Source organism: Athene cunicularia, assembly GCF_003259725.1.
Source record: "Athene cunicularia isolate RWA chromosome 2 unlocalized genomic scaffold, athCun1 chr2_part1, whole genome shotgun sequence".
Classification (NCBI taxonomy): domain Eukaryota; kingdom Metazoa; phylum Chordata; class Aves; order Strigiformes; family Strigidae; genus Athene; species Athene cunicularia.
This window is the reverse complement of record NW_020799095.1, coordinates 59,350,669-59,373,737: the sequence shown is the minus strand read 5'-3', so window position 1 is coordinate 59,373,737 and position 23,069 is coordinate 59,350,669. Positions and strand designations below refer to the sequence as shown.

Here is a 23,069-nt window from a genome sequence, read left to right as displayed (position 1 = left end):
GGCTGGATTAGATGTTTCTTCTGCAGCTGTTCGCTTTATCCAGGTACTCTCAAGCCTGGATTCAGTATCCTCTTTGAGTCGGAAGAACTTTGCAGTGCTAGATGTAACTGTAGATTTACTCTGATATCGAAACCCACACAGCTATATCCAGGGCTCCTGTGACAGAGAAAGCTCTCTTAGGTGGAATTCGAGTGCAAAATAAATTATTAAAAATAATCTGGACAGTCCATCTCTGAGATGGAAAAATCTAGCAGAAAAATGGCTCTGTTGATTTAAGAGTGATGCGTGTATGTTGCTTCTGAGGCCAAGGCATGTTAAAATGGAGCAGGCAGCCTGGAAGTTGGGTTCAACAGGGAAAACCTGGATTTGGAGCAGAACAGCTACAGATGCTTGGCTTGTGGGTAAAAGGAAGGTGTTACCGGTGTAGCGCAATACTCTGAAGACCACTAACAGTAAATGTGGGAGGGACGTTTCTGAAATGTAACCCAGATGTACATGTTGGACAGTGCCAAAAGCTCTAGGGTCTAGAAATTACAGGGGATGTGAAGGTGCTGGGGTGTAATGTAGCATCATGCAATGCTACATGCATACACCCACACTGACTTTGCTGCAATGGCAGACAGTGGGTTTGCCAAGTTGGCAGCAACACACAGCTGATGAAAACAGAAGTTGTGCGGCCCTGGCCTGCAAATGGTTGAGGTAGCAGCAGGGGTTGTACAGTTTGGGGTGCAATAACGTATGTCCTATCATGTACCAGTATGAATTGATAATTTCTCTAAAACCTGCCGTCTTCAAGGGTGGCTTTCGTCTCTCCTCTTTCTCCTTCACTCATCACCTGGAAGAGAAAGGGAGCATTTTTCTAATTAGTATGAATTAGTATTTATTTAATGTCTGGAGTAAGGAGCCAAGTGTGTTCTGCATTTGCCGCTAGTGTGAGGCTAACTTTTTTCCCACACTGGACACCAGACACTCATTTTGCAGTGGCCATCAATTGGTTGCCAAACAGCAGCAGTTTCTTGGCAACTGCGTGGGGACACTGTGGCTCAGGGAGGAGAACGAAGAGGCTGTTTTCTATTCTGAGCCATTTTGGTTGTCCACTCCCTTCTTTGTTGTTAGTTGACCTTTTTAAATTTAGCAGAGGAACAAAATAGAGCATGCTGGGGAAGCAGCCCTGCATCACCAGCTGCCCCCTTGTGAGGATGCAACGAGCCAGACCAGGCACTTTGCTCCTCGAGGTTTTCATGGCACTTTACGCTCCCCAGCAGGAACGTCTCTTGTTGGCAGCCGAGAACTGGCATAAGCACAGAGTCACCCCCCAGGCTTTTTCTCCCCTTGCACACCCAGGGTGTTTGACAGGAGGTGGGGCAATGCCTCGGCAACAGTGAAATGGGAAAGTAGCTTTTGGAAAAGACCCTGTGATCCTTAAAGCCACATGGTTGTTTCAGATGGAACCCAGGCCCAGATAATGCTCAGCTTGTCACGTAGCAGAAGAAGGGTGCTCTTACCACTGGGCCAGGGGAGAAGGATGGCTACATGGAGCCAAGTTGTTCTTCCAGTTCCTGCGTGGACCGTGGCCTCACCAGTGAGTGCAGGCCAGAACAGGTGGACAGTCGCATCTGTGTCCTGCTGCCCCACCTTCTCGTGGGACTGTGCCGAGAGGAGCTGCCCCATTTGCCTCAAGGACCCCTGCCACGGATGAGGTGGTTGGGGATGCACTCACACAGCAGGAACAGACACCGGGAAGGGGGCAGGAGCATGGCCTGGTGCACTGTAGACTCTGATGGTTGTATTTTGGACTTGATGCCTTGTGTAGCTGAGTTGGATAAATGCTTCACCTGCTTCTGGGCAGGCAGAGAAACTGTCTGTCCCTTCTCTTATACCCTCACGTTCATTCTCACTTCAAGCTCTAAGCACTGATCAGTGGAAAGTGAACTCCTCATTTCAGAACAGCTGTGATAGTATTAGCAAACAGCAGTATTTCCTTTTAATGTGCTTAGAGGACTCTGAAAACAAGCAAAAATGAGACCAAGAGCTGCCTTTTTTATGTAAAAAAACCTAGTCATTTAATCATTTCAAAATTACTCTCTACAAGACAGCAAACTATAATACAGGCTTGCAATAAAGGTTCTCCTTTTGAGAGCTTAAACTAACATAACCACTAAGCTTCAAAATACGTTTTCACTTTCTAAGAGTATACAGTGAGAAAAATGGACACAGAAATCCAAAAGAGTCTCAAACACCCCACTAGTACAAAGCAGGTTAAACATGGACTGCTTGTCAGCAACCGGTTATTGGCTAAGATAGTGTAACTGTCCTTTCTGGGTGTTACGCCAGAGTCAAGCCCTGGAGCAGATTCTGGGCCAGCTGAGGTCGTGCTGGCTCCTTCTGTGCTTCCAGAAACATTCTGTAGGCTCTGGAAGCAACGTTATGGTAGCTGAAAGCAGTCTTCACTGTGAGACAGTACATTAAGGCTGCAAGACTTCATACACTGCTGAAATGGTTTTGTTCCTTAAGACAACAAATCCCATTTCCATAAGGCACGTGTTCCGATACAAACTGGGAAAGTGAGAAATTAGGCAGAAGTGCCTGTTTTCTAGGTACTGCTGGTCTCACAACTGCATATTTACCAGTGTTCCGCTTGCTGATCCAAGCGCTCCGACCACACCAACATGGGACCACCCTGAATTATCCAAGGGCAGTACTGCTCCTGCTTTAAAAATTCCAGAATCACCTGGAATTTACCCAAGCTACTGCTTGCTTTACAGCATGGCTTTTAGTCTGAGGGCCACAGGCAATGGTTGTTCTGTGACTTATTTTTAGGGGGTTCACAAAAGGCAGTGAAGACAAATAAGCTTCTACATCTTTGGGAGCAGACAGCATACATTACGTTTCTAAAGGAGTCTACCACTCTGCTAACAATTTTTAAGGGTCTCAATTGAAAATTACTGGGTAGGACTATGTGTATGTACTGCTGGAAAGGCCTTGTTAAAACAGGAGGTCATTTTTGGCAACAGTGTAGTGCAGAAAGACCAGCACCTATGCAACAGAATTTGGAAAAAAGCCCAATAGTTAAATGAAAGTCAGAACTGAAGTAGATGCAATTAATTCCCAACAATACGTCCTAGAAAAATAAGTGCTACTTCTTCATTAGCCATGTATATGCTATAGAGATGTTTAAATATCTGTTATTTCAAATTAAGCTGTTTTCTTTCCATGCTAATTACAATTGGTATGTTAATCCCTCTGGAAGGGACTGATATTTTGAGATGTTGCTCATCTGCATCCTCAGTGATGAGCCCGGTGGATCCTGGGATGCTCTCAGGATAACTCATAGTCCATGAACAACAAGGCTTTCGAGCCTGACTGTTATAACTTAATTGCCAAAGCAAGGACATAAAAGGTAAACATGTATGAATTTACATCGCTGGGAATCCATCCACGTTTTGAAATCCCATGATGTACAATTAGAAACAGCAAAATTTGAATGCCAGAAGATATTAAATATATACGACTCTGCCCTCCTCCTCAGAAGGTTCTGTTTCCTGCATGGCCTAAGAATGCTTTTCTCCCAAATGCTGTACACTTTCCTTGATGTGTTGCTTGTTGCAGTTGCACATACATGCTAGTCAGAATGATCAAATGCTGTACATAACAAAGTAACATCAAGAGGAGAGTTAAATTTCATGGAATTAACCTATAGAAAGTAATTTCTAAGGAGGGAATGGAGTTCTATGAGAACCATTACACTTGCTTCATGGATTGCTACAAGTAGGTTTCACAACCAAGTCCATGTGCCAAAATCCAGATGGAATGAAAATCAAGATGGAGTGCAGCATCCAGTTAACAAATATACTGAGGAAACAGGCAGTATATACAAAATATATGCACTGTTTATCCGACGCGTAATTTTTAAGGTGCTTAATTGATGTTTTAGGGAATGTAGCAATATATACATATACGCAGTGTATACAACTCTAAATGTGTATTAGAAATATAATACAGAACCACATATATTCCCAGATCCCTGATTTCATTAGATTCTCTAATGCATAAGTATGTATTTAAAAGATTTCATTAAAAAAATCTAAAAAAAATAAATGGTAACATTTATAAAACAAAAGCTCCAGTTCGTTTGCTTTTCTGTTTTGCTGCTCATGGATTGGATTCCAGCAGGTTTCATAAGGATGCCATCTGGACCAGCGAAAGTTTGAACAACTGTGCGTGACGCGACAGCTCCATTACCCGGTCCACCATCTTCTGCAGGGCCGCTGTGTTGGGGTAATGCAAGGCAGCCATCTTGGTAGCCAGAACAACGCTCTTCAGCAGTTCACACAACTGGTTGCTGGAGTTCATCATTTTGTTGCGTATGTCCTGAGTCGTCACTTGCCTCGTGAGCGTGTCCCCGATGAAGACAAGTTTGTGAGCGCTCAAAATGACAAATTTGCTGTGAGCCACAAAGATCCGAGGGGGCTGAGAAGTGTTGACGCAACTGAAAAAGGCATCAATGGCATTTAGGAGGGAGTTGAAGTGAGTCTCGCATTGGTCAGAATAGAATAAAAGCAGCTGGCTGTCACGGGAGGTGGCAGTGCTGTTTGCAGTCTGGAGAGCTTGAGGTGGCTTCCATTTTGAGATGTCGTTCTCTACTGGCTTTGTGATCTCTTGCTCCAGACGTTGAAACTGATTGATCTGAAAGGCAAATAAAAAGGCTCTCTTCAAAGAATATTCTCATAAGACGTTATGTATTACAATTTCACCTTATGCTTCAGGACACTCCCGGGTATCCTAGATTGACCTCGTGCTAAAGAAAAAGTAGTATATATGATTTTTCTAAGATCTTTTATTCCGGAGAGTGAGGGGTAATCAAGTACTTTGGTTACCATAAATCCAAATATGCAGAGTTCAGAAGAGAAAAACATCTAAAATACTTTATTTGCCTTTTTTTTTTTTTTAAAAAAAAAAAAACCTCCTGAATTTACAGACTGTTGCTCATTTGGAATACTCTGAAATGACAAGTGAGAGAGATGGATCCAAGTGGCAATGACTCCTACACAATCTTTAAAAAGCTGCCATCTCTGTGGGATTTTGAGATGACAAACCTTTAACTCTCACCTCCACATTGCTTGTACAATTTTCTGACATACAATGCAGCAACAACATATTGAAGAATTAATACGAGGGCAAAGTGACAGCCTTCTACCTTGTATGACCTACTTTTTTAGCATTCTAAGTGATGTTAAGCACAGTATGTAAGTTGACGGTATTGACATTCGCTGATGTCCAAGTGGCACGTGTATTCAGTGCAGTCGAGTAATTAAGGCACTGGGCTGCAGGTCAGGAAAGCCAAGTTCTCCAGCTGGCTTTGTGACTGACCCACTGTGAGATGATGCAGAGGTCTGTTTCTCCTCTGTCATAAACTCCTCGTGATAGAGACTGCTTTTTATTATATGTATGCACTGGGCCCACCACAATGGTGCATTGTATAAAAAAAATAATTAGTTTCTTCAACTGAGATGCTTGGAAATTGTTTTCAAGGGAAAGGCTTATTCCTGCCACAAGAGATGTTGTTTTAAACACTGAGAGCTGTGGCTGTGCTTCCACTCAGTTACGAAGTGGCAACAAGGAAATGAACAGGGCAGAGAGGCTGATCTTCAGAATGGATACTCTGCAGAAAACACTTAAGATTTCTTTGGCATAAGCAATCACTGACACATATGCACAGGGCCAGGAAGGTGCTAAAATCCTGATGCTCACCATTTCTCATTTGGAACGTCACAGTGCCTGTCCTTTACTTTGCCTTGATAAATCCATTAATGGTGGAGCCTGACGGGCACAAATCCCCCTTGGAAAGAAACTAACCTAGAGCTGCTGTTTAGCCAAGACCTCAAACCTGCCATCTTCACCATCTAGCACCTGGGACTTTCCAACTGTGTGTGCTGGTACTGGGGCACACCTCATAGCCATGATGCTAGCAGCTGCACACTGCTAAGGGAAGGGCCCCTCCTGCTTTATTTGACTAGTGCTCCCTATGTGCAAGGAACACTGCATTTCAATGTGATTATTGCACCTGAGTGAACATACCTGATGGTGCTCTAGCTCCAGTTTGCTCTGCTTGATGATATTTTCTTTTTCTAGCAGCTCCTTCTGTTGCCTTTCAAACTCTTCTTTCCCCTGTTTTGTATAACATAAGACACCGTGTTAAATCAAAACCACTCCTGAGCTAAATGACAACTCATAGGTCAAATAACATGCTTCTTTATATTGGCTTTTTCACTTTTTCACTAATAGTGCACCACTAAGAGCATAGAGAAGAAAAGGACAGTGTGGCAGAGCAAAAGGCTATTGTTATTATGTATGCAACAGTCCTATTTGAGAGGAAGTAATCATCCTGGTGAAATTACTCCTGAATACGGTATGAGTGTGACAGTCCAATCGCTACGTTGCTGCAAACAGCTTCTGCAAAAAAACACAGACATCTCTTATTTGGCCTTGTGCAAAACAAGGTTTACTTACCTGCAGGTGAACATAATCGTAGTCATCCATCCAGCTCTTTTCTGAGCTCTCACTGGTGGTACTGTGAGGGTGCTGACCTTTACTCAGGAGCGGAGGAAGGGAACTGAAGTGGTTCTGTGCTTTTTCTCCGTGACGCTGCATATGAGGGTTGTCATATACATAGTCAGGAGCATTCATGATACTCTCTGGTACGGTTTTGAAACGTGAGCTGCTCAATGTCTGTTTGAAGAGCACCTCTGCGTTGACACTGATGGTAGTGGTCAGTTGCTTGGCATCGTCCGGGACTGTCCTTGCCACCATAACAAACCGATCCAGGTCATCACACTTGTTCTGCAGTCTGTTGACAGCTAGAACGTTCAAAGACCAGTTGTAGCTGTTCAAGTCGTGACTGGTTTGGGTAAGGATCTGGTAAGAGTCCTCCAGCCTTTGCACCTCTCTCTTCATTTTGTTAATGAGGCTGAACTCGGGAAGGCAGGAAGCATTGGCTGCTGATCCTTTTGCAAACTGGAGGTACTCCAGCAGTGACTGCTCTACCTTATCCACAGCTGTGTGAATTTCATTGATGTGTTTCTCCATATATCCATAAGACCGCCAGTCTGCTGTAATGAAGGCCATGAGGTTATTAACAGCCATCTCCACCATCTGCTGGAGGTGATAAAGCCTCTCTATAGCAGTGTCTGGATCAAGGATTAGTCTTTTGTCCTGTGCAGTTGATGCTGAGAAAGAAGAGTCTTTGGATGTTGTTGAAGACGTGGACATGTTACTCCTTGTGCTTCCTGTGCTGGAGAAAGACAACCTATTTATCCCATCAGTCACATCCTGTAAGCCTTTAGTGTCTTGGAGGACTGGTGGTGGCACATCATATACACCTTCTCTTCCTTCTGGCATGAGACTTTCACTGAGTCCTGTCTGTTGTCCTGGGAATGCAATTCCCCTTGGGGTATCATAAACATCTTTCTGAGGTGCAATTTGCTGTCCAAGAAAATGGTTTTGATGGTTCATAGGGATATCATAAACATTCTGTTTCTGTGGCGCTCCATCTGGCAATAGGAGGCTCTCAGGAGAAAATTTATTAAGTTCTTTCCCAGTTGCTTTGGTGATGGGAGGAGGTATATCATATACTCCTTCTGGTCTTACACTGTGGCCCACTGCAGATGAAAAATCCTGCAAATTTTCCCTCAGGCCTGTATCATCTCGGCATGCAGATGGAGGTGTAGCATAGACCTGAATCATAGAAAGCAAACCATGAAACCTTTGCCTAGAATAGCAAAGTATTTTCCATCTTTCATATGGCCTATAAAATGCTGGGATGGCAGATCTATCATTGACTTTCCTGGAGTCAGCTACTGATCCTGAGTTTGACTGAGCATCAGTTTTAATATCTCACTTTTTAACATTCATCTTCATGCAGGTTCTCATAAGTAGCAAAATCTAAAAAGGCAGCATGCTGACACCATATAATGTAGGTCTAATTATCAATTCACACTCCATAACATTAATAATTTCAATACAGTGCTTCACTTTATCAGTTTTAACAGTTTAAAAATCTAAGGAAATATTTAAAGTACTGAATCTCCTTTTTCTTCATGATCACAGATGAACGCTTGTTTAAATTGTCTTTGGTCAAACATAAAAATCTTGTCGAAACAGTGTAATGCTTACCCCTTTGGCAGGTGGTATGTCATAGACTCCTAAAGCTTTTGCTTCTCCCATGGGAACTGGAAGTGAAGGCCCCTTAACCGATGTGGGGGGAATGTCATATATCTAAAGAAAGAATACACTGGTTACAGAAAAAGGTCACCTCAGAGAAGTTCTGATCTCAGATGAGTTTTCTTGTTTCCATGTCTCCTCTCAATCAGCCTGAAGATAATCAGAGCTCTTCAACTTCATTTTATATGGGAGAGCTGCCTGGATTTACCTGGCATTTCGGACAGGTAGGAGGAAATGCACTTTGCTAGGTCCCCTCTGGGCAACTGTGTGAACAACAGGCTGGAGAGATGAAGTCACAGCTGACTTTTATCCTGAGAGTTAAATCAAGGCCAGTCTATTACAGATACCTATTGGGGTCAACAGGAGAGCAGTATATTTGTGTGACCAGAGTGATCATACCCTTACTGATAGAGATTAGAGGGGTTGAGGAATAAGCTTGTACTAGTACACACTAAACTCTCTGAAATTAAGGCTGCCCCTGTCAGCATTGCCTATCTGCTTTATCAGGTGCAAGCATGAGCTGTCCTACTAGCAGAGAGGACAGCTGTCGGATGTTTCAACAGTCCCACGCGGTGGCAGGTCCTACGTTACGCATGTGATCTGAGGCCACTGTCTGAATGTCTCTTAACCCAGACTTGGCAACAGGTCCAGCCATTCAGTGTCAGTCTGTGTTATGTACTGGTGGGCTTCAAGGCTGTTCCCTAGAGGAGCTGCTCTGTCAAAGAGCCATGGTGAGATGCAGGGTTGTTGAGTTACAGGTCCTGCAAGCATCCACTCCAGATGTCTGTGGTCTTGGGGATTGAATGCTAAGGGTGTTCCCCAGAACAAAGACATATTTCAAGTTCAGTGACATGGTGCAGTAGATATGTGGTGAAAACAACTCCCTGCATAGTAGCTGTTCATCTAGGCGATAATTTTACCCTTTCTGAGTGAATTACTGTCAACTATGCAACAACAAAGTAAGGGGAAAATAAATTGTTCCCAGGCAGCAAGTTTATTCTGTTTAGATATACTCTTTGATCAAAACACAGAAAACAAATAGGACTTCTATGTTTGGTGTGCTGCCAACTCTTAGTCAACATCAAATACAACTTTGAAATACTTCTGTGCTCTGTGAATAAGCCACAGCATCTAATTAAAACATATTTTCTCTCCGAAATGAGAGAACTTGACTTGCTCCTAAACTTCTGGTAGAAATTCATCACCTTTTGTGCCCTATCAATGCTGCTGGCAGTTTTATTGGTACCTACCCCTTGAAGAGGGCGAACAGGGGGGATATCGTAGGTATCCTTCTGGTATTTGGAAGGGAATTCATAAACATAACCTTGTCCTGACCTGACTGGAGTTATTACCTGTGGGATAAAAGAAAAAGAGAAAACATAAGTCTCTGAGGATTTTGGCATGTTCTCTCTGTAACTGCACAGGGTATAAACAATCCAGTACTACTAACATTCACACTTTATGTGGCAATGTTAGTAACACAAATCTGCATATACTTCTGACAGTTGAACATTGCAAAATGACTGTTATTAGTTACAAATGCACCATCTTTTCCTTCCAGATCAGTTCCAACACAGCTGCTTGCTAGTGCTACAGTGTCTTCTGTTTGTCAAGCACAGATTCCCCAGCAGGTCTAAGAGAGCTTGGTCCCTTCTTCTCATTGAGCACCCATTAGCACAGACTACATGAGGTGATGGTTACACCACCCACTCACTGAGATCAGGGCTACGTACATGCTGATCCTGCTGAGGTGTTGAGTGTCCCCACTTACTGACAGAGGGTCAAAATACAGCCTTTGGGGTCTGGAAGCCTACCCCTTTGCTCCTGGAGGTATTTCTCACCTACTCCAGCAGGATGTCGTGCTTTACTGTGCTCCACAGCACAACATCCTGGATAACTGAGTGTGAGCTGTGGCTTTGGAAACTCTTTACATGGAAAGGCCATGCTTAAACCTTCCAAAGGGGGACATTCAATTTTGCAGTGTCTGTTTGGTTTGTCTATATTAGCAGCTAAGAGATAGGAAATGTTAAGCCATTCTTAAAGTACATAATGCAAGAACAGCCTCTGAAAGAAAAATCTTACAATTTACATTTTTTTGTCATTTTCTAAACCATTAACTACCATAATGACTTCAAATAAAATCTGGTGAAAAATAAATACATTATGTTTTGGACAGCATGTCCCACGGCAGAATTTCAGTACAGCATGGTGTAAAAAAATGTTACCTAACCCCACAAAAGAGCTGGGTTTATAGTGGAAATGCTGACATCTTAACCTCTGCTGGTGCTATTTAGATCAAAAAATATAAATACTATAACCCAAAGGCATAAAATGGCAAATTACATAGGCCCGTGTAAGATGTGGCTTTTTACTCAGCTGGGAAGAATTCTGTACCACAGTTACCTAACTGTCTTTAGAAATGTATGCAAGATATAGAACAGAGTTTCTGCCCAAATGCTCAGTAAAGATCTTTTAACAGATTTTGGTGTAAGGAATCCTAGCATCCTGGCCAGATTTCACCATGAGTTCTGCTTGACTGAGGTCTGCAGGGCAAGTCCCTGATGCTAACCTGCTACCCTCTCTCTGCTATGTTAACACCACAGCCTTTTCTGCTTTCTACCCAAATATTGCTGTGTAATCTCTGGCCCTGTACCACATAACAATCGCTGGATTTTCCCCCTGAGGTGACTGCCATACCAGCATATAGCACAGGTCTGATTCAATGTCAGTAGCCCAAGGCCTGGTAGCAGTGGCCACTGCACTGCCTGCCTGTGTCTTCGGTGAGGGAGGAACACCCTTGCCTGGCAGGAGGGGAAGACAGCAGCTTTTGTAGCTGGTTTTCCTTGAATTAGCATCAGAGGACAGGAACTGGAAGCAATACGGTCTCCAGAGTGCTGGGTCAGTTTGCTACCTATGAGAGAAGCTGAACTCAATATGGGGTTTATTTTATTTATTTTTCACCTATTAAGGGCTTACATACATGAGTTCTTTTAAAAGAATCTAAAAATTTAGTGAATTTAGGACAGACCATTCCCCTCTCACAGAGTCACCTACTGCACTGTAAAAGGTACCTGCAGACAAAACTTTTCAGAAAGTTCTCCCTTAAGTTACTGGAAACTTTCCATAATGGATCACTCCAAACATTATCCCTCCCAGGCCACTCTCATGTAATACTGGGATTATTTTGTTTGCCTGAGAAACTTCTAACTTGTACCAACACCACTTCTTCATGCCTTTTGTGACAGTGTGAGCTAGTGATCAGACCAGCACAGTTCACTGTATATTTTTTGCAGGTTTTTCTTTTTTCTTCAGTTGGGTGCTGCTAGTCAAATGCTTTCCACCCAAGTCAGAAACAGAAGGATTTGGTTTTAAGAAATGTTTACTCAGAAGTTCCTTCCAGGGGCTCCAAAATTACAACCATGGCATTGCTTCAATAATGAGTCACTGGGTGTTTAAAAATGATCCCCCAGGAGAACAGACAATGCACAGTAAAAACAAAGGGCTGTTTCCTGGGCAGCCCATCTCTATGAAGGCATTAGGCTGCTTGCTAATATGCCGGGAAACTGCTTGACCATCCCAGAGAAAAAAACAGACTGTTCACGACAGGTGACCAGAGGCCCCCCACCAGCCCTAGAAGTGGGGAGAACTGGTGCACCACTGCAGTTTGGCTCTGCTCTACCTGCTCACCATTGCCCAGTCAGACAAGGTGGAAGGCAGGCTGCGCCAGGCTCCATAAACCCTTGCTCAGTCGTGGTCTACTCCAGAAGCTGAACTCTATCCTAAATCCAGAGCAGGAGTAAGATCAGGATTTGACCAGATCTCCTCCAGGACTCAGATATCTGTTGCTTCTTACAGTCCTGCCCACGGAGGCAATGTATGGCACCTCTGGTAGAAGCTTTATGGCACCTCAGTTCTCCAAGGTTTGCACAGCACTTCAGAGAAGCACCTTTACACAGGCTCACAATAACTGTCCTTACCCATCTCATGCCTAAGCTCATTCAGAATACAAGACATCATCACTCTCTCCTTGCTCCATTAGAGAATTAACTTCCATGAGCAAACGCAAAGTCACAGGTCTCTTATATATATATATATATATATATATAAAGAGGGAGTTGAGCACAGGTAATAAGGCACAGAATCATAGGTTAGACAAGACCTTTAAGATCACAGAGTACAACCGTAAACCTAACACTGCCAAGTCCACCACTAAATCATGTCCCTAAGCAAGCACAATAAAACCACTTGCTCTTGTTAGAAGTAAACATGACACTTTGCTTGTGTAGAAAGAAGCCTTGGTGGCAGAGCAGATGATATCCTTACACCATGGAGCCTGGAACACAAGTGGAGGAGAAGCTGTGCTCATGCCCAGTATTTACAGAAAGATTCTCCCTCACTCTGCATACAGGAGTATCATGCAGTTACAGTTATTCTTGTAACTCATCTTGAGAGGCCTTTCCCATTTTTCAAAAAAGGCTGACATACCAGATGCCATATGAAAGGTTTACAATTCTACAGGGCTGTTGCTTTTATTTACTGTGCTATGATACAATCATAAATAACTACAATAAAGCTAGACTGGCCAGATAAAGGAAGCCAGTTTCACTCAGAGCTGTAGGACCTTCTTTATCATTGTATCTTGACACTTTCGCTCTTTCCCAGGCTTGACTAACAGAAAGTTAATGACCAAGCAGAGTCACTCCTTTATCTGGGTGAAACAAACCCCTGCTCTGGGTGCTTCCAGATGTTGTCAAAGGAAGTGAGAGGTTAAAATGTGAAGTGTCTGATTCAGGGTATTCATCAGTACAGCCTGCCTACATGGGTGACTGCAGACAGAAGACCCGAGCTGTCTGCAAGGCTGTGCTTAGTAGTGCACTCTGCTTAAGGTGGCATTTATTTTCCAAATAAAAATGCAGACATAAAAAGGCTTTTATGTCTGCTCCTTTTCAGGCATCTGAAAAAGCCATACAAAAGACAGAAAACAGGACTTCAAGAAACCCAGCAGCACCCAAGGTTTGTTGATAACATGAAAGAACTTTCTTCTCATTATGACTCAGGTGTATTTTCCTGCGTGGAAGATTATTATCCAGCAACAATATGTTTTGAGTGATTTAATGACAAAATCCTCTACAAATGCTGATCTGGTCTGCACTGAGTACAAGAACATTTACTGTTGTACCTTCACTTGCTCTTCCCTTCCAACACTTTTCATAAGGTTAAACGTGCCTCTGGACTGCCTGTTTCTAGTTATTTCAGAACAGAAGCAGCTCATCCCCAAAACACATCTTGAGTGAACATTTTGTAACAGTAATTAAAAGAAAACCCATGCTACCTGCCAAAGTGAAAATGTGGAACATCTGTCCCCAAGACATGACCTCACATGGGAAGCCAGGCCATGTAGTCACACTGCTTCTTCTGTAGGAAGAGGGAGGTAGCTGGTGGGTGAAGTAAGAAAGGTATCAAACCTAGTGTTTTCAGAAGTAACTTTTGATTTTGGGTATTCATCCATAAATAAATTAAATTAACTTGCTGCTTCTGAACGGGATGCTCAGCTCTTTCAACACATTGTTGAAGTATTTTTTATGGATTTGAATGTTCAATGGCAGTTTAGTTTTGAAGATGGATTTCAGAAGGAAGGAGGTGGATACTAAAGAAAAGTTCTCCTTCTTCCACTTCTGGAACAGGAATAGCAGCCCCATCTGGTACTTGGGAATTTATTTCCTAACAAACGTCACTAAACTTCAGACCTCATGAAGATTCTTCTTCCTTTTACCTCTTCTCTTTTAAGAATGCCTGTGGTCATCCAAGTTTAAATAATCCTGGATTTCAAACCAGCAATTTTCCTTGTTTACACGTTAAAGGGAACAGATGGTGTTCCCACAAACTATCTAGCCCAACATTCTCAAAACATTGTTAACCACTTAATCCATGCAGAGCAACTAAGGGGGACCAAGTCTGGGTCTGGTGAAACATGTAATGAGCCTACTTCAAACTTTCAATACTGCAAAACAAAGAGAATTGAGCAGAAAGTTTGTTCTGTTCTTGCTGAAGACCAAGCTCTTCCAAAAGCAATTACTCGGGACTTTTCCATGCCAATGGCATGTTCATAACCAAGAAAAAGAGCTGAATGTGCATGTACTTTGCAAAATAGCCAGTCCTGTGGTTCATTAAATCCTTCTTCCTTAAATATAAGGAAAAAACCTCCTTTCTATTTCTTACAGGATTAAAATGGACATTAGGCTGCAGTAGAGAACATTCCTAACTAAGGCAGCAACAAGACAGTTTTCATGCTTATAGTAGATGCAAAATACTGTAGTTTACATTGTTTAACAAGGTCAAAGAGCAAATAAACCTACTGAACCCAACAGAATTACTCTGAATTTATAGCAGCTCCGTGGAGGGTGGAATTCAGCCTGTTCCCATGATCAGCAATGCTTGATATGCAGAATGATGGGAAACAAGTTTCACCAGGTGAGAGAACCAAAGCAGAGGTATGTTGCACCTTTGCAACACCTAGTCCCAGCCAAACCATGGGCAGACAGGGGAGCTGAAAAGGGCAGCTTGCTATTCCCAGCATGGCCTCTTAACCCCAAGACCCTACTGACTGCTTTTAAAATAGATCAGTGCTTTTTTGGAGGTGGAAAATAGAGTCATGTGACATAATTTTTTTTATGTTTATTTTCAATCTGGATGAAGAATTGTATTAAAATATATTTCCTCCCATGATGCTCTCTTCACCCCATGGCTAACTCTCAGCAGTGGATGAGCTCCTGCCATCAACTGCTGCTAATCTCACCTGTCAGTCCTGTGTCTATTAAAATCAGCTGTAGCTCACCCTGGGAAGAGTCCTGCTCTGGAAGAAGCCAAGTGGTGGTGTGTAAAATGAGGCTGTGATAAAGCTTGGATAAGGGAAAAATGAATCAAAATGTAAGTAAAGGAAAAAGAACAAATTTCTCTTGTAAAGTATTTCTGTAAATTTAATACAGAGCTCTTAGTTGTTGAAATTTTGTTCCTAATATCCTAGGCAGATATACAGTAGCTACCTGTGCTTTCTTAGGCTTGTAAGGAGAATGAAATAGCTAAAGAGAAAATGGGGAAATTTTAAGAGGGAGAGAATTAAGGGGAAAATAACCTAGTCCTATGGAAGGCAGTGGCAGGAGCCATTGAATGATGCTGGATCAGGCAGTGAGCCGCCTCTTGGCCCTTTATGTTTTGCTGTACGTACTTAGGCAGCTAGGTGTGTTTCCTTACATGTTTTTTCTTGTGAAAGGTTCTGTGGCTAAGTTGAACTGCAAGAAGGTTGTGTTAAAGAATAGAGTCTCTATGATAATCTGGGTATTTGGAAGAACTTGGCTAGCTGGCCAAAACTCTGTCCTTTTTGCAGAAAGTACATAGTTTCCTCTCCTGTCTTCTGCAAGCTGCATCAAGATTTCCAGTGACTGATAATGAATTTCCTGACAGTAATATCTATTGTATCATTTGGTATTGTTTGCTGTAAAAAAAAAAAGAAAATTTATGAAGCAGTAGCCTTGGCTTACTTATTTGCTATATACTATGACATACAATGTGTTTCCCAGCTTCCCAACTGTTGGTGAGTAAAACTTGGGATTTCATTCTCCCATGTGCTAAGGATACCAGTTCTTATAAATATTTATGGTTTTTAAGTTGCTATAGGTTTTAGGATTATGGAATCATAACATTTTAACCTAAATAATGTATGAACATTAGACCACTATAAAATGCTCTAGTCAAGTATTTTCTGCCAAGACTGAACTGTTGGAGAGCTTTTGATCAAGGCTCACAAGCTGAAAGGGGGGAGGAAATCTATAGAGGTGTGTGTTCTAATGCACCAGGCTTATAGCTGCAACTCTGAGTTGTTTCTAGTGCTGTGAGCCCAAACATTTTTGCAAGGCAAGAGGAAATCAACAGAAATGACTATATACTTTTTCCTGCGCTGAGTTATCAGCTCTACTGCATGGCGGAAAGAAATGTGGTAGCAACACACATAGTGACATCGCCACTTGTATTTGATCGGGTGTTCCCCAGTGAATTTTCTGAGAAGTAAGATTCAAGATGTGTGAAGATAAGGATATGTGAAAAATGCTACCCTGATAGAGAAGTGATTCACGGTTCTTGATGTTTCCATCTTCAAAATACCTGCTTATTTTCTTCTGTGCGTTATGTCTGTATATTCCCAAGACTTTCATATACCTATGAAGATCTGCTTTTCTGCTGTAACTGTACATGCTCTCAAGCTTAAAGCATGTCCAGATGTCACTGATTTATGGTGCATTGAATTAAAAATGCTGAACTTTGCAGGCTCAGGGATTTAAACCAACTTTTAAATGTGTCTGTGAAGTGCCTCACCAGTAGATGCCCAATCTTAAAAAATGCCCTCGTTGTATTGTAATACAAATAGCAACAAGTAATGAAAATGGGTGTTATACTTTTCTCCTTTTGAGATCATATTTCAACCAGATTTATGCAAGTTTTGGGTTGTGAGTCTTGAAGATGTATAGCAGAAGTTGTGAAATCAATTTAAAATTTATTCAGCTTTGTATTTTTCCTAAATCTAAAGTGCAGGTTTATTGTCTTTCCAAACAACTTTTTGGGGGGGGGTTAAATCTACAGTGTTACATAAATGACCTAAGCTCCAAATAACATAAAGTGACAGGGTTGTATTAAGTGTAATGGAATGGTACTGAGTTGCGTAAGCTGTAGTTTTGGATTACGGTGTTTAATTTTTGTTTGCTGCTGGTGTTCACAATCACAAACTACATGCAGATACAAAGGTCCATCTCTCTACAGATCTTACAAATGAACAGTACAAGGCACAATAAAGCTCAACAACTTTGCCACTGACAAAATTTTACTGGTTTTATTCTTTTCTTTTAATGATGCTTTCGTGACCTGATCTTGCTCTTGCTCACATCAGCTCTAGGGCTTTCTGCCAGTTGTGTTATGAGCAACATTTCTGCTTGCTTCAGTGGAACAGACTTGGTGCTGGCTGGCCTTGAATTGCAAGGCTGACTGGGAAGGGGTATTTCCTACGTTCTGGTGGAGTCATTCTTGTTTATAAAATGTGATTAAAAAGAGTCAAGCCAACATTTCTGAGGATGTCCCATTATTTTTGGAGGAAGAGAAAAGGAGGGATGAACAAAACATACCTGTTATTATTAAATTGTCAGCACTTTTAAAAGAAGTGTGAAAGAGGATACTTGTCCAATACTCTTAGTGAGAGTTTTGCTAGTGCCATCCCCATGACAATTAGTCATTTTTAGACAGACAGTGACATCACCATTTATGCATGTGTTGGCCAACAGGGCTAATGAGCTGACATGTTACAGTACTGATGATAGAACAGGCATGAACTCTGAAACAAATGTGTGTGGATGGATCTTAGGGAGAAGCAAAATCCCCAAATTTTTGTGTGATAAGTTCTTCTGGTAGAGAAATATATTTATCTGATAAAGCATTCCCTGGAAACCCATGATTAAATTTGAGCTGGAGTTTTAATTAATGAGAAGTGTGTGGTGAAACTCAGCACCTCAGTGTTTTTGTATCTTGCCCATGATAAATACTTAAAGCAGCGTCTTCCTTTTGGCCATCCCATTCTGTCTAGTCTTCCCACTTTAAAAAGGTTGCTCTGTGAAGAACCATTTGGTAAACATGTCCTTGTTTTCTATGCTAGTAATACTACAACTGCCTTGTCTCGAAGATGGAAGCCTAAACTTAGGGCAGGTTTGGCAGAGGAGGGGAAATAAAGAAAAAAGATGGGAAGATGAGGTGCTGGGACAGGTAGGGCAGAGAGTGGTCTTGCTGTTGTGAATGACATCAAAGCCTAAAGGCTCGCAAACAAGTTTGGTTCAGGCCAATAACTCATTTTAATTCTTTTGAGGAGCTTCATCTTATTTCTGTTTTTTCTTCCCTCCTACATTTAATTCTTAGATGGAAAGTTGCAGGGGAGAAGGGTGGGGAAGCTTCATACGGGAATTGTTGAAGTAGGGTATTTCCACGACTTCTTGTTTTCCTTCAAATATTTTGTTTCTTCCTTTAAGACATTTCTCAGAACAGATTATTCCTTTTCAACAGTTTCAGTTTTGATGAATTGGCATTTCCAAGTAGGCAAAAAAATGGTTGAGATTAAGCATTGCCAAAGAGTTTCAATTCCATGAGAGTGCTCTTGGAGGTGCGCTTGGGCAGAAAAAATGGAAGTGCCCCTGAAACATTTAGGTTGGGAACCATGTTGCTCTGAGAGAGTAGGCAACGAAAACCTTCCATCAGGAAGAATCTTCATTTAATTTGATTTGCCAGAGGGTCTCTGGCTCACAAGTTATATTCTGACTCCATTTTTGTATGGATTTATCAAGACAGCTGTACAGGTAAGTGTTCCTATTAAGTGGTGTTTGGATTAGCATAGTTTGCTTTGGCAAGTTTATGGAAGGCACCTTTTAAACTGATACTAACTCCATCCTTAATTGTTTGCTGTATCTATATAATAATTATACCAGACCTCAGTCACGACTGATTATGCACATAAAAAAAGTAGTGATGATAAGACCCAATGGTAATATGTTGGTGTCTTTTAAGGATTAGGGATGGACTGTTTTATGGAAGGTTTCTTTCTCCTAAGAACTTGAATTCCACTGATTCTATGCGAACAATCTGTTTGGGGAAAAAGCTTAATTTAGATTCTCTTTTTAAAAAGAATGGATGTAATATTACCATGGCTATTCAAAAAAAGAAAAATTGAAACATTTCATGCCAGACATGTGGGATGATGATATTCTGATGCTAATTAGTCTTCATTCAAAATAAAATATCTACAAAATCACAGAATACCTGCAAAGCCTTTAGATTTCAACAGAACTGTTTTATGCGGGTCTGCAATCAGTCTTCATCTATCCATTTCCTATCTCCAGAAACCACATTTCCTCCTGATAAGATTTCACTTTTTGAATAATTGGTTTTCTACTCATGTTTCTGTAAAATGCTCCACTGCTGTACTTGAGTTTTAGTACAGGGAAATTTAGATTACTCATTAGTGTTCTGTTAGTGTGCTTTTAGATGTAACCAAAGGTCCGGTTAGGTTTCTACTTACCAAGAAAGAACCCACAAGCTTTCATTATTATTTTTACTATTATTCTTTATTTAGCCAAGGCTTGATCCTGCACTTGTGCCTGTGCAGGCACATTTGTGTCCCTGGGGACCTCAGTTGTTGGATGAGATTGCAGGACTGGCCTTTTTTCTGATACCACGGGGAAAAAATGCGTGCCTCTGGTCTACAAATAGAACTGATTAAAAAGAGCCCTGTGCTTAGGAAGAAACAGGGAGTAATGTTGAGCTCATATTTGCTCAGCCTAATAAAATGCAGTCTTTTTCTCAGAATACTTCTCTACAAATCACATCAGTGACTAACTACTGCTTACTTTGACTCGTGGATGAGGGTTTATTCACTCAGCGGTTTTCATGGAGACCACTGAGGATAGATTAACTGCACGGGCTTTTTATCAGTAAAATGCCTTTCTCCTATTAATGTCACATGGAAAGTTACAAGTGAAACTCCTGAGTCTAAGGAAAAGGCTGTGTGCTGTTTTACCACTGAGCTGGCATTTAATCTGAGAGAATTTCATCCTTTAGAGTGCACTTTGTGAAACAGAGCTCCAAGTGTTGAGGTATGTGCTACCATTCCTGCTGCACTCGGCAAATTTGCTGTGTGTTCAGCACTTTTTAGCACTCAAACAACATTTTGTTACAAAGGATACAAATCCACAAAGTAGAATTTGTAATGTGGAAGCAGAATAGGGACTATAAAATGATTGTTTGGGACACTTAAGTGAACCACATTGCAGGAAGCTGTGGTATTTCAGTCTTGAGGGTAAATGGGGACATTATTCTATCTTGGAACGTAAATACATTTTGCCAACAAACTAAAAAATACTGGATATGCTTCTGTTATTTTTGATAATGTATCTGCCACAAACTCTTTACTATGCTTAGTGTATGTATCTTCTTACATCATAAATGTGAAAATAGGCAAGTAATAATATGAAGGCAGGCTTATTTCTGGAACAAATGTTATATGCAGCCATTTGTTTCCTACCAGTTAAGACAGTGCTTGTTTAATTGGAAGGAAAAACGTCATACCGTGGCTAACTGGCTTCTGCTACTGAAGTCTGTGCCAGAACTGTCAGGGTGGTGCTGCTTGTGGGGTGGCGTTTCCATCTTCTCATGGATTCAACCAGTGTGACTCTAACATAAATAAAGACCAGGGAAAAAAGGTTCCCTTAGCTGTGGTTTAAGCAAACCTCCTGCTGAAGGCAGTGAACTCTTGAAAAAGGTGGAGATTGCAGGATGGCAGGGTGTGAAACCCTTGATCTGTCAAGGATATGTTTATACTTGGAAATAGGCCAGGGATGTCCATTTGTGAATATGAGTTCCTTCCCTATTCCACTTTATCCACTTCTAAAAGGTGGATAAATCTGAGTATTTCCTGAACTATAAAGTTCTAGTTCAAACAGACCAACAAACAGAAAAGCTGACTGTGTTCCAAGCTGGCATTAATGTCTATTTGCTCAAGTTAGTCCATGCCTTGTGGGAGCTGTAGCTCAGGGCTGGTAAGCCCTCCAGTGCAGCCTCTTCCCTAGTTGAACAGCTGTGGTGCATCAGCCTCATATTCTGTTTTGTGCTGATTTCCCTTGATCAAAGGTTCTCTTGAATGCTACTGGTTCCTACAGAAAGCTTTCAGAATTTGTCAAAACTGTTTTCTAACAAGGAAATGTTTCCCTTAAATTTTTTGGCCAATGCTATTTTCAGGATGGCAGGGACAGCACAACAGATCAGTTGGGGGAAACGCTGAACCAGAAAAAGTGTTTAAATTAGTGGTGACTTTTTTTACATGTAGTTTTCCCTAGTTTAAGGCTCATGTGTGAACTAATTATTAATCACTTAGGCAAAAGAGACTTTGTGCTTTGACAGCACCGTTCCCAAAGGATGTTCACAAAGCAGAATGAGTTCCCTTATAATTACCCTACATATTTTGCAGATGAGACTGCTGAGGTGCAAAAACACCACTCCAGACTATGCAAAAGTCTGTGGCAAGGATAAAACCCAGGTTTCCTGAGTGCCAGAGTTGTTTGAAGGTTCTTTCTCTTTCCTGATTGCAGAAAGAGAGAGTAAGTTTGAAATCAGAGCACAGAAAGGATGAATAAATTCTAAGATACAGCTTTCATATCATTATGCTTCTTCAGATACTCTTCACACTTCAGGGTGTTACGGTTTCCTGACTAAACTTGCAGTGCAGCTATAAAAGCCTGGGGCTAACCAAAGCTAATTTTAAACCATCCCTCATTATCTCTGTCATTTGTAGGGTGAGTTTTAGAAGGTGGTATTTTTATTTGATAGAAGAACCCGATACAGCTCTGTTGTCAACAACTACCTTGGACAGAATCATTCATCATTATAATTACCTGCCTCAGGACTCCTTTTTGACTTGCTTTGACTTTCTGGATAACGAGATGTGCGTTACCTCAGCACAGCTTTATAACAAGCCGGCTGTTGATTTACTGTTGCTTGAGGCTAGACAATTCCTGCCTGACAGCAGTTCCTAAGCTTTGCCTATAAAACTTGCATGGCAGCCAAACCACACATTTACACAAAGAAAACAGGCAAACGTGCAAAAAAATGGATAGGATAGAAACTGCTGCTGGTCCTGCTTAGAGGGGCGTCTAGAGGATACGGCCTTCTCTAGCTACTGCTACTGGAAGGGAGAAGGCTTACATACAGGACAGCCTCATAGCAAAACCCTTTAGCATCCTTAAAACTGCCAAAATGCACAGCTTGCTAACCAGCTGTTTCTGCTGCTGGAAGAAGGCAGAGTGGCTCAATTAAGCCATTGGGGCAGGTGTCACAAGCCTGAGAAGAGATTCATCATTTCAGAAGTCAAGGCAAAGATTCCCAAAATCAAATCTTCAGGATTTACAGTGTTCCTTAATACTAAGGATTGGTTTTACTGATCCTTAGAGGAGGATTTGGAGGACAGACCGTTTCCTCAGACAAAGGAGACAAATGCTAAAGTGCTTCCCCTTAATTAGGCTTTTCTTTCACAAAACATTGGCAGATAGTTGCAGCTGTAGCAGTAAAAAGCAATTTTGCAAAGTTAGCATGAAGGATAGAGTACGTTTTACCTCAGACTCCCTTACTAATAACTCTACAGTTCTCCCTAGACTACTACCATAGTTTCAATCTCAATGGGCTCTTTTCAGTGTGGAATTGAGCAATTCCAAGGCACTAGACACTGCCTCTGATCAAAGCAGGATGCTGCCATGAGGTTTGCCACCTAGCAAGCCTGCTGCTAACACACAGTGAATCCTGAGACTCGGGGCTCTTGGGCTAAATAAAAGACTACAGCGATCCTCTCCTAAGTAACAAGAATTGGCTACTGCTAAGCAGGTTGGTAGCTACTTTGAGGGTAAAATGCTTTACAAAGGGGGGGTGGGGGGTGGGGTAGGGGGTGTAGTTTATTCTACAGTTGGTTTTTATGCAACATAGCTGACCTTTCATAGTTGCAAGGAACTAAATGAAACCAGTTAGAAGACAGCCAAATAAATGCTCTTAATTATCTAAAGAAGGTGACTTGAATTCAGAAAAATGTATATTCAAGCTTGCTGAAAAATTTCTAGGCAGAGACTTGGAGAAAGCGGGTGCTTTAGTGACTCTGATTTTTGGATTGCAACAATAAGTTTGCATGTAAATTAAAACAGAGATTTCGGTTTCTCAGTGTATCTAGGATCTTACACAGTCCCTGCAGCAACCAGGTTTATGCACAGTGTCCTGTTAATTTCCTGTCT

At 41.6% G+C, this 23,069-nt stretch overlaps 1 protein-coding gene across 1 annotated transcript in view; it reads right to left on the bottom strand.

Annotated features, from left to right (window-relative positions):
* Nucleotides 1-2,043: 2,043 nt before the first annotated feature.
* NEDD9 (neural precursor cell expressed, developmentally down-regulated 9) overlaps nt 2,044-23,069 on the bottom strand; it is a 73,822-nt gene continuing 52,796 nt past the window's right edge. The window contains exons 3-7 of the mRNA XM_026843203.1: nt 9,471-9,572; nt 8,173-8,274; nt 6,511-7,734; nt 6,079-6,168; nt 2,044-4,686 (exon numbers count right to left, since the gene is read on the bottom strand). Of these exons, the coding sequence (XP_026699004.1) occupies nt 4,177-4,686; nt 6,079-6,168; nt 6,511-7,734; nt 8,173-8,274; nt 9,471-9,572 (2,028 nt within the window). The 3' untranslated portion in view covers nt 2,044-4,176. The remainder of the gene's footprint in view (nt 4,687-6,078; nt 6,169-6,510; nt 7,735-8,172; nt 8,275-9,470; nt 9,573-23,069) is intronic.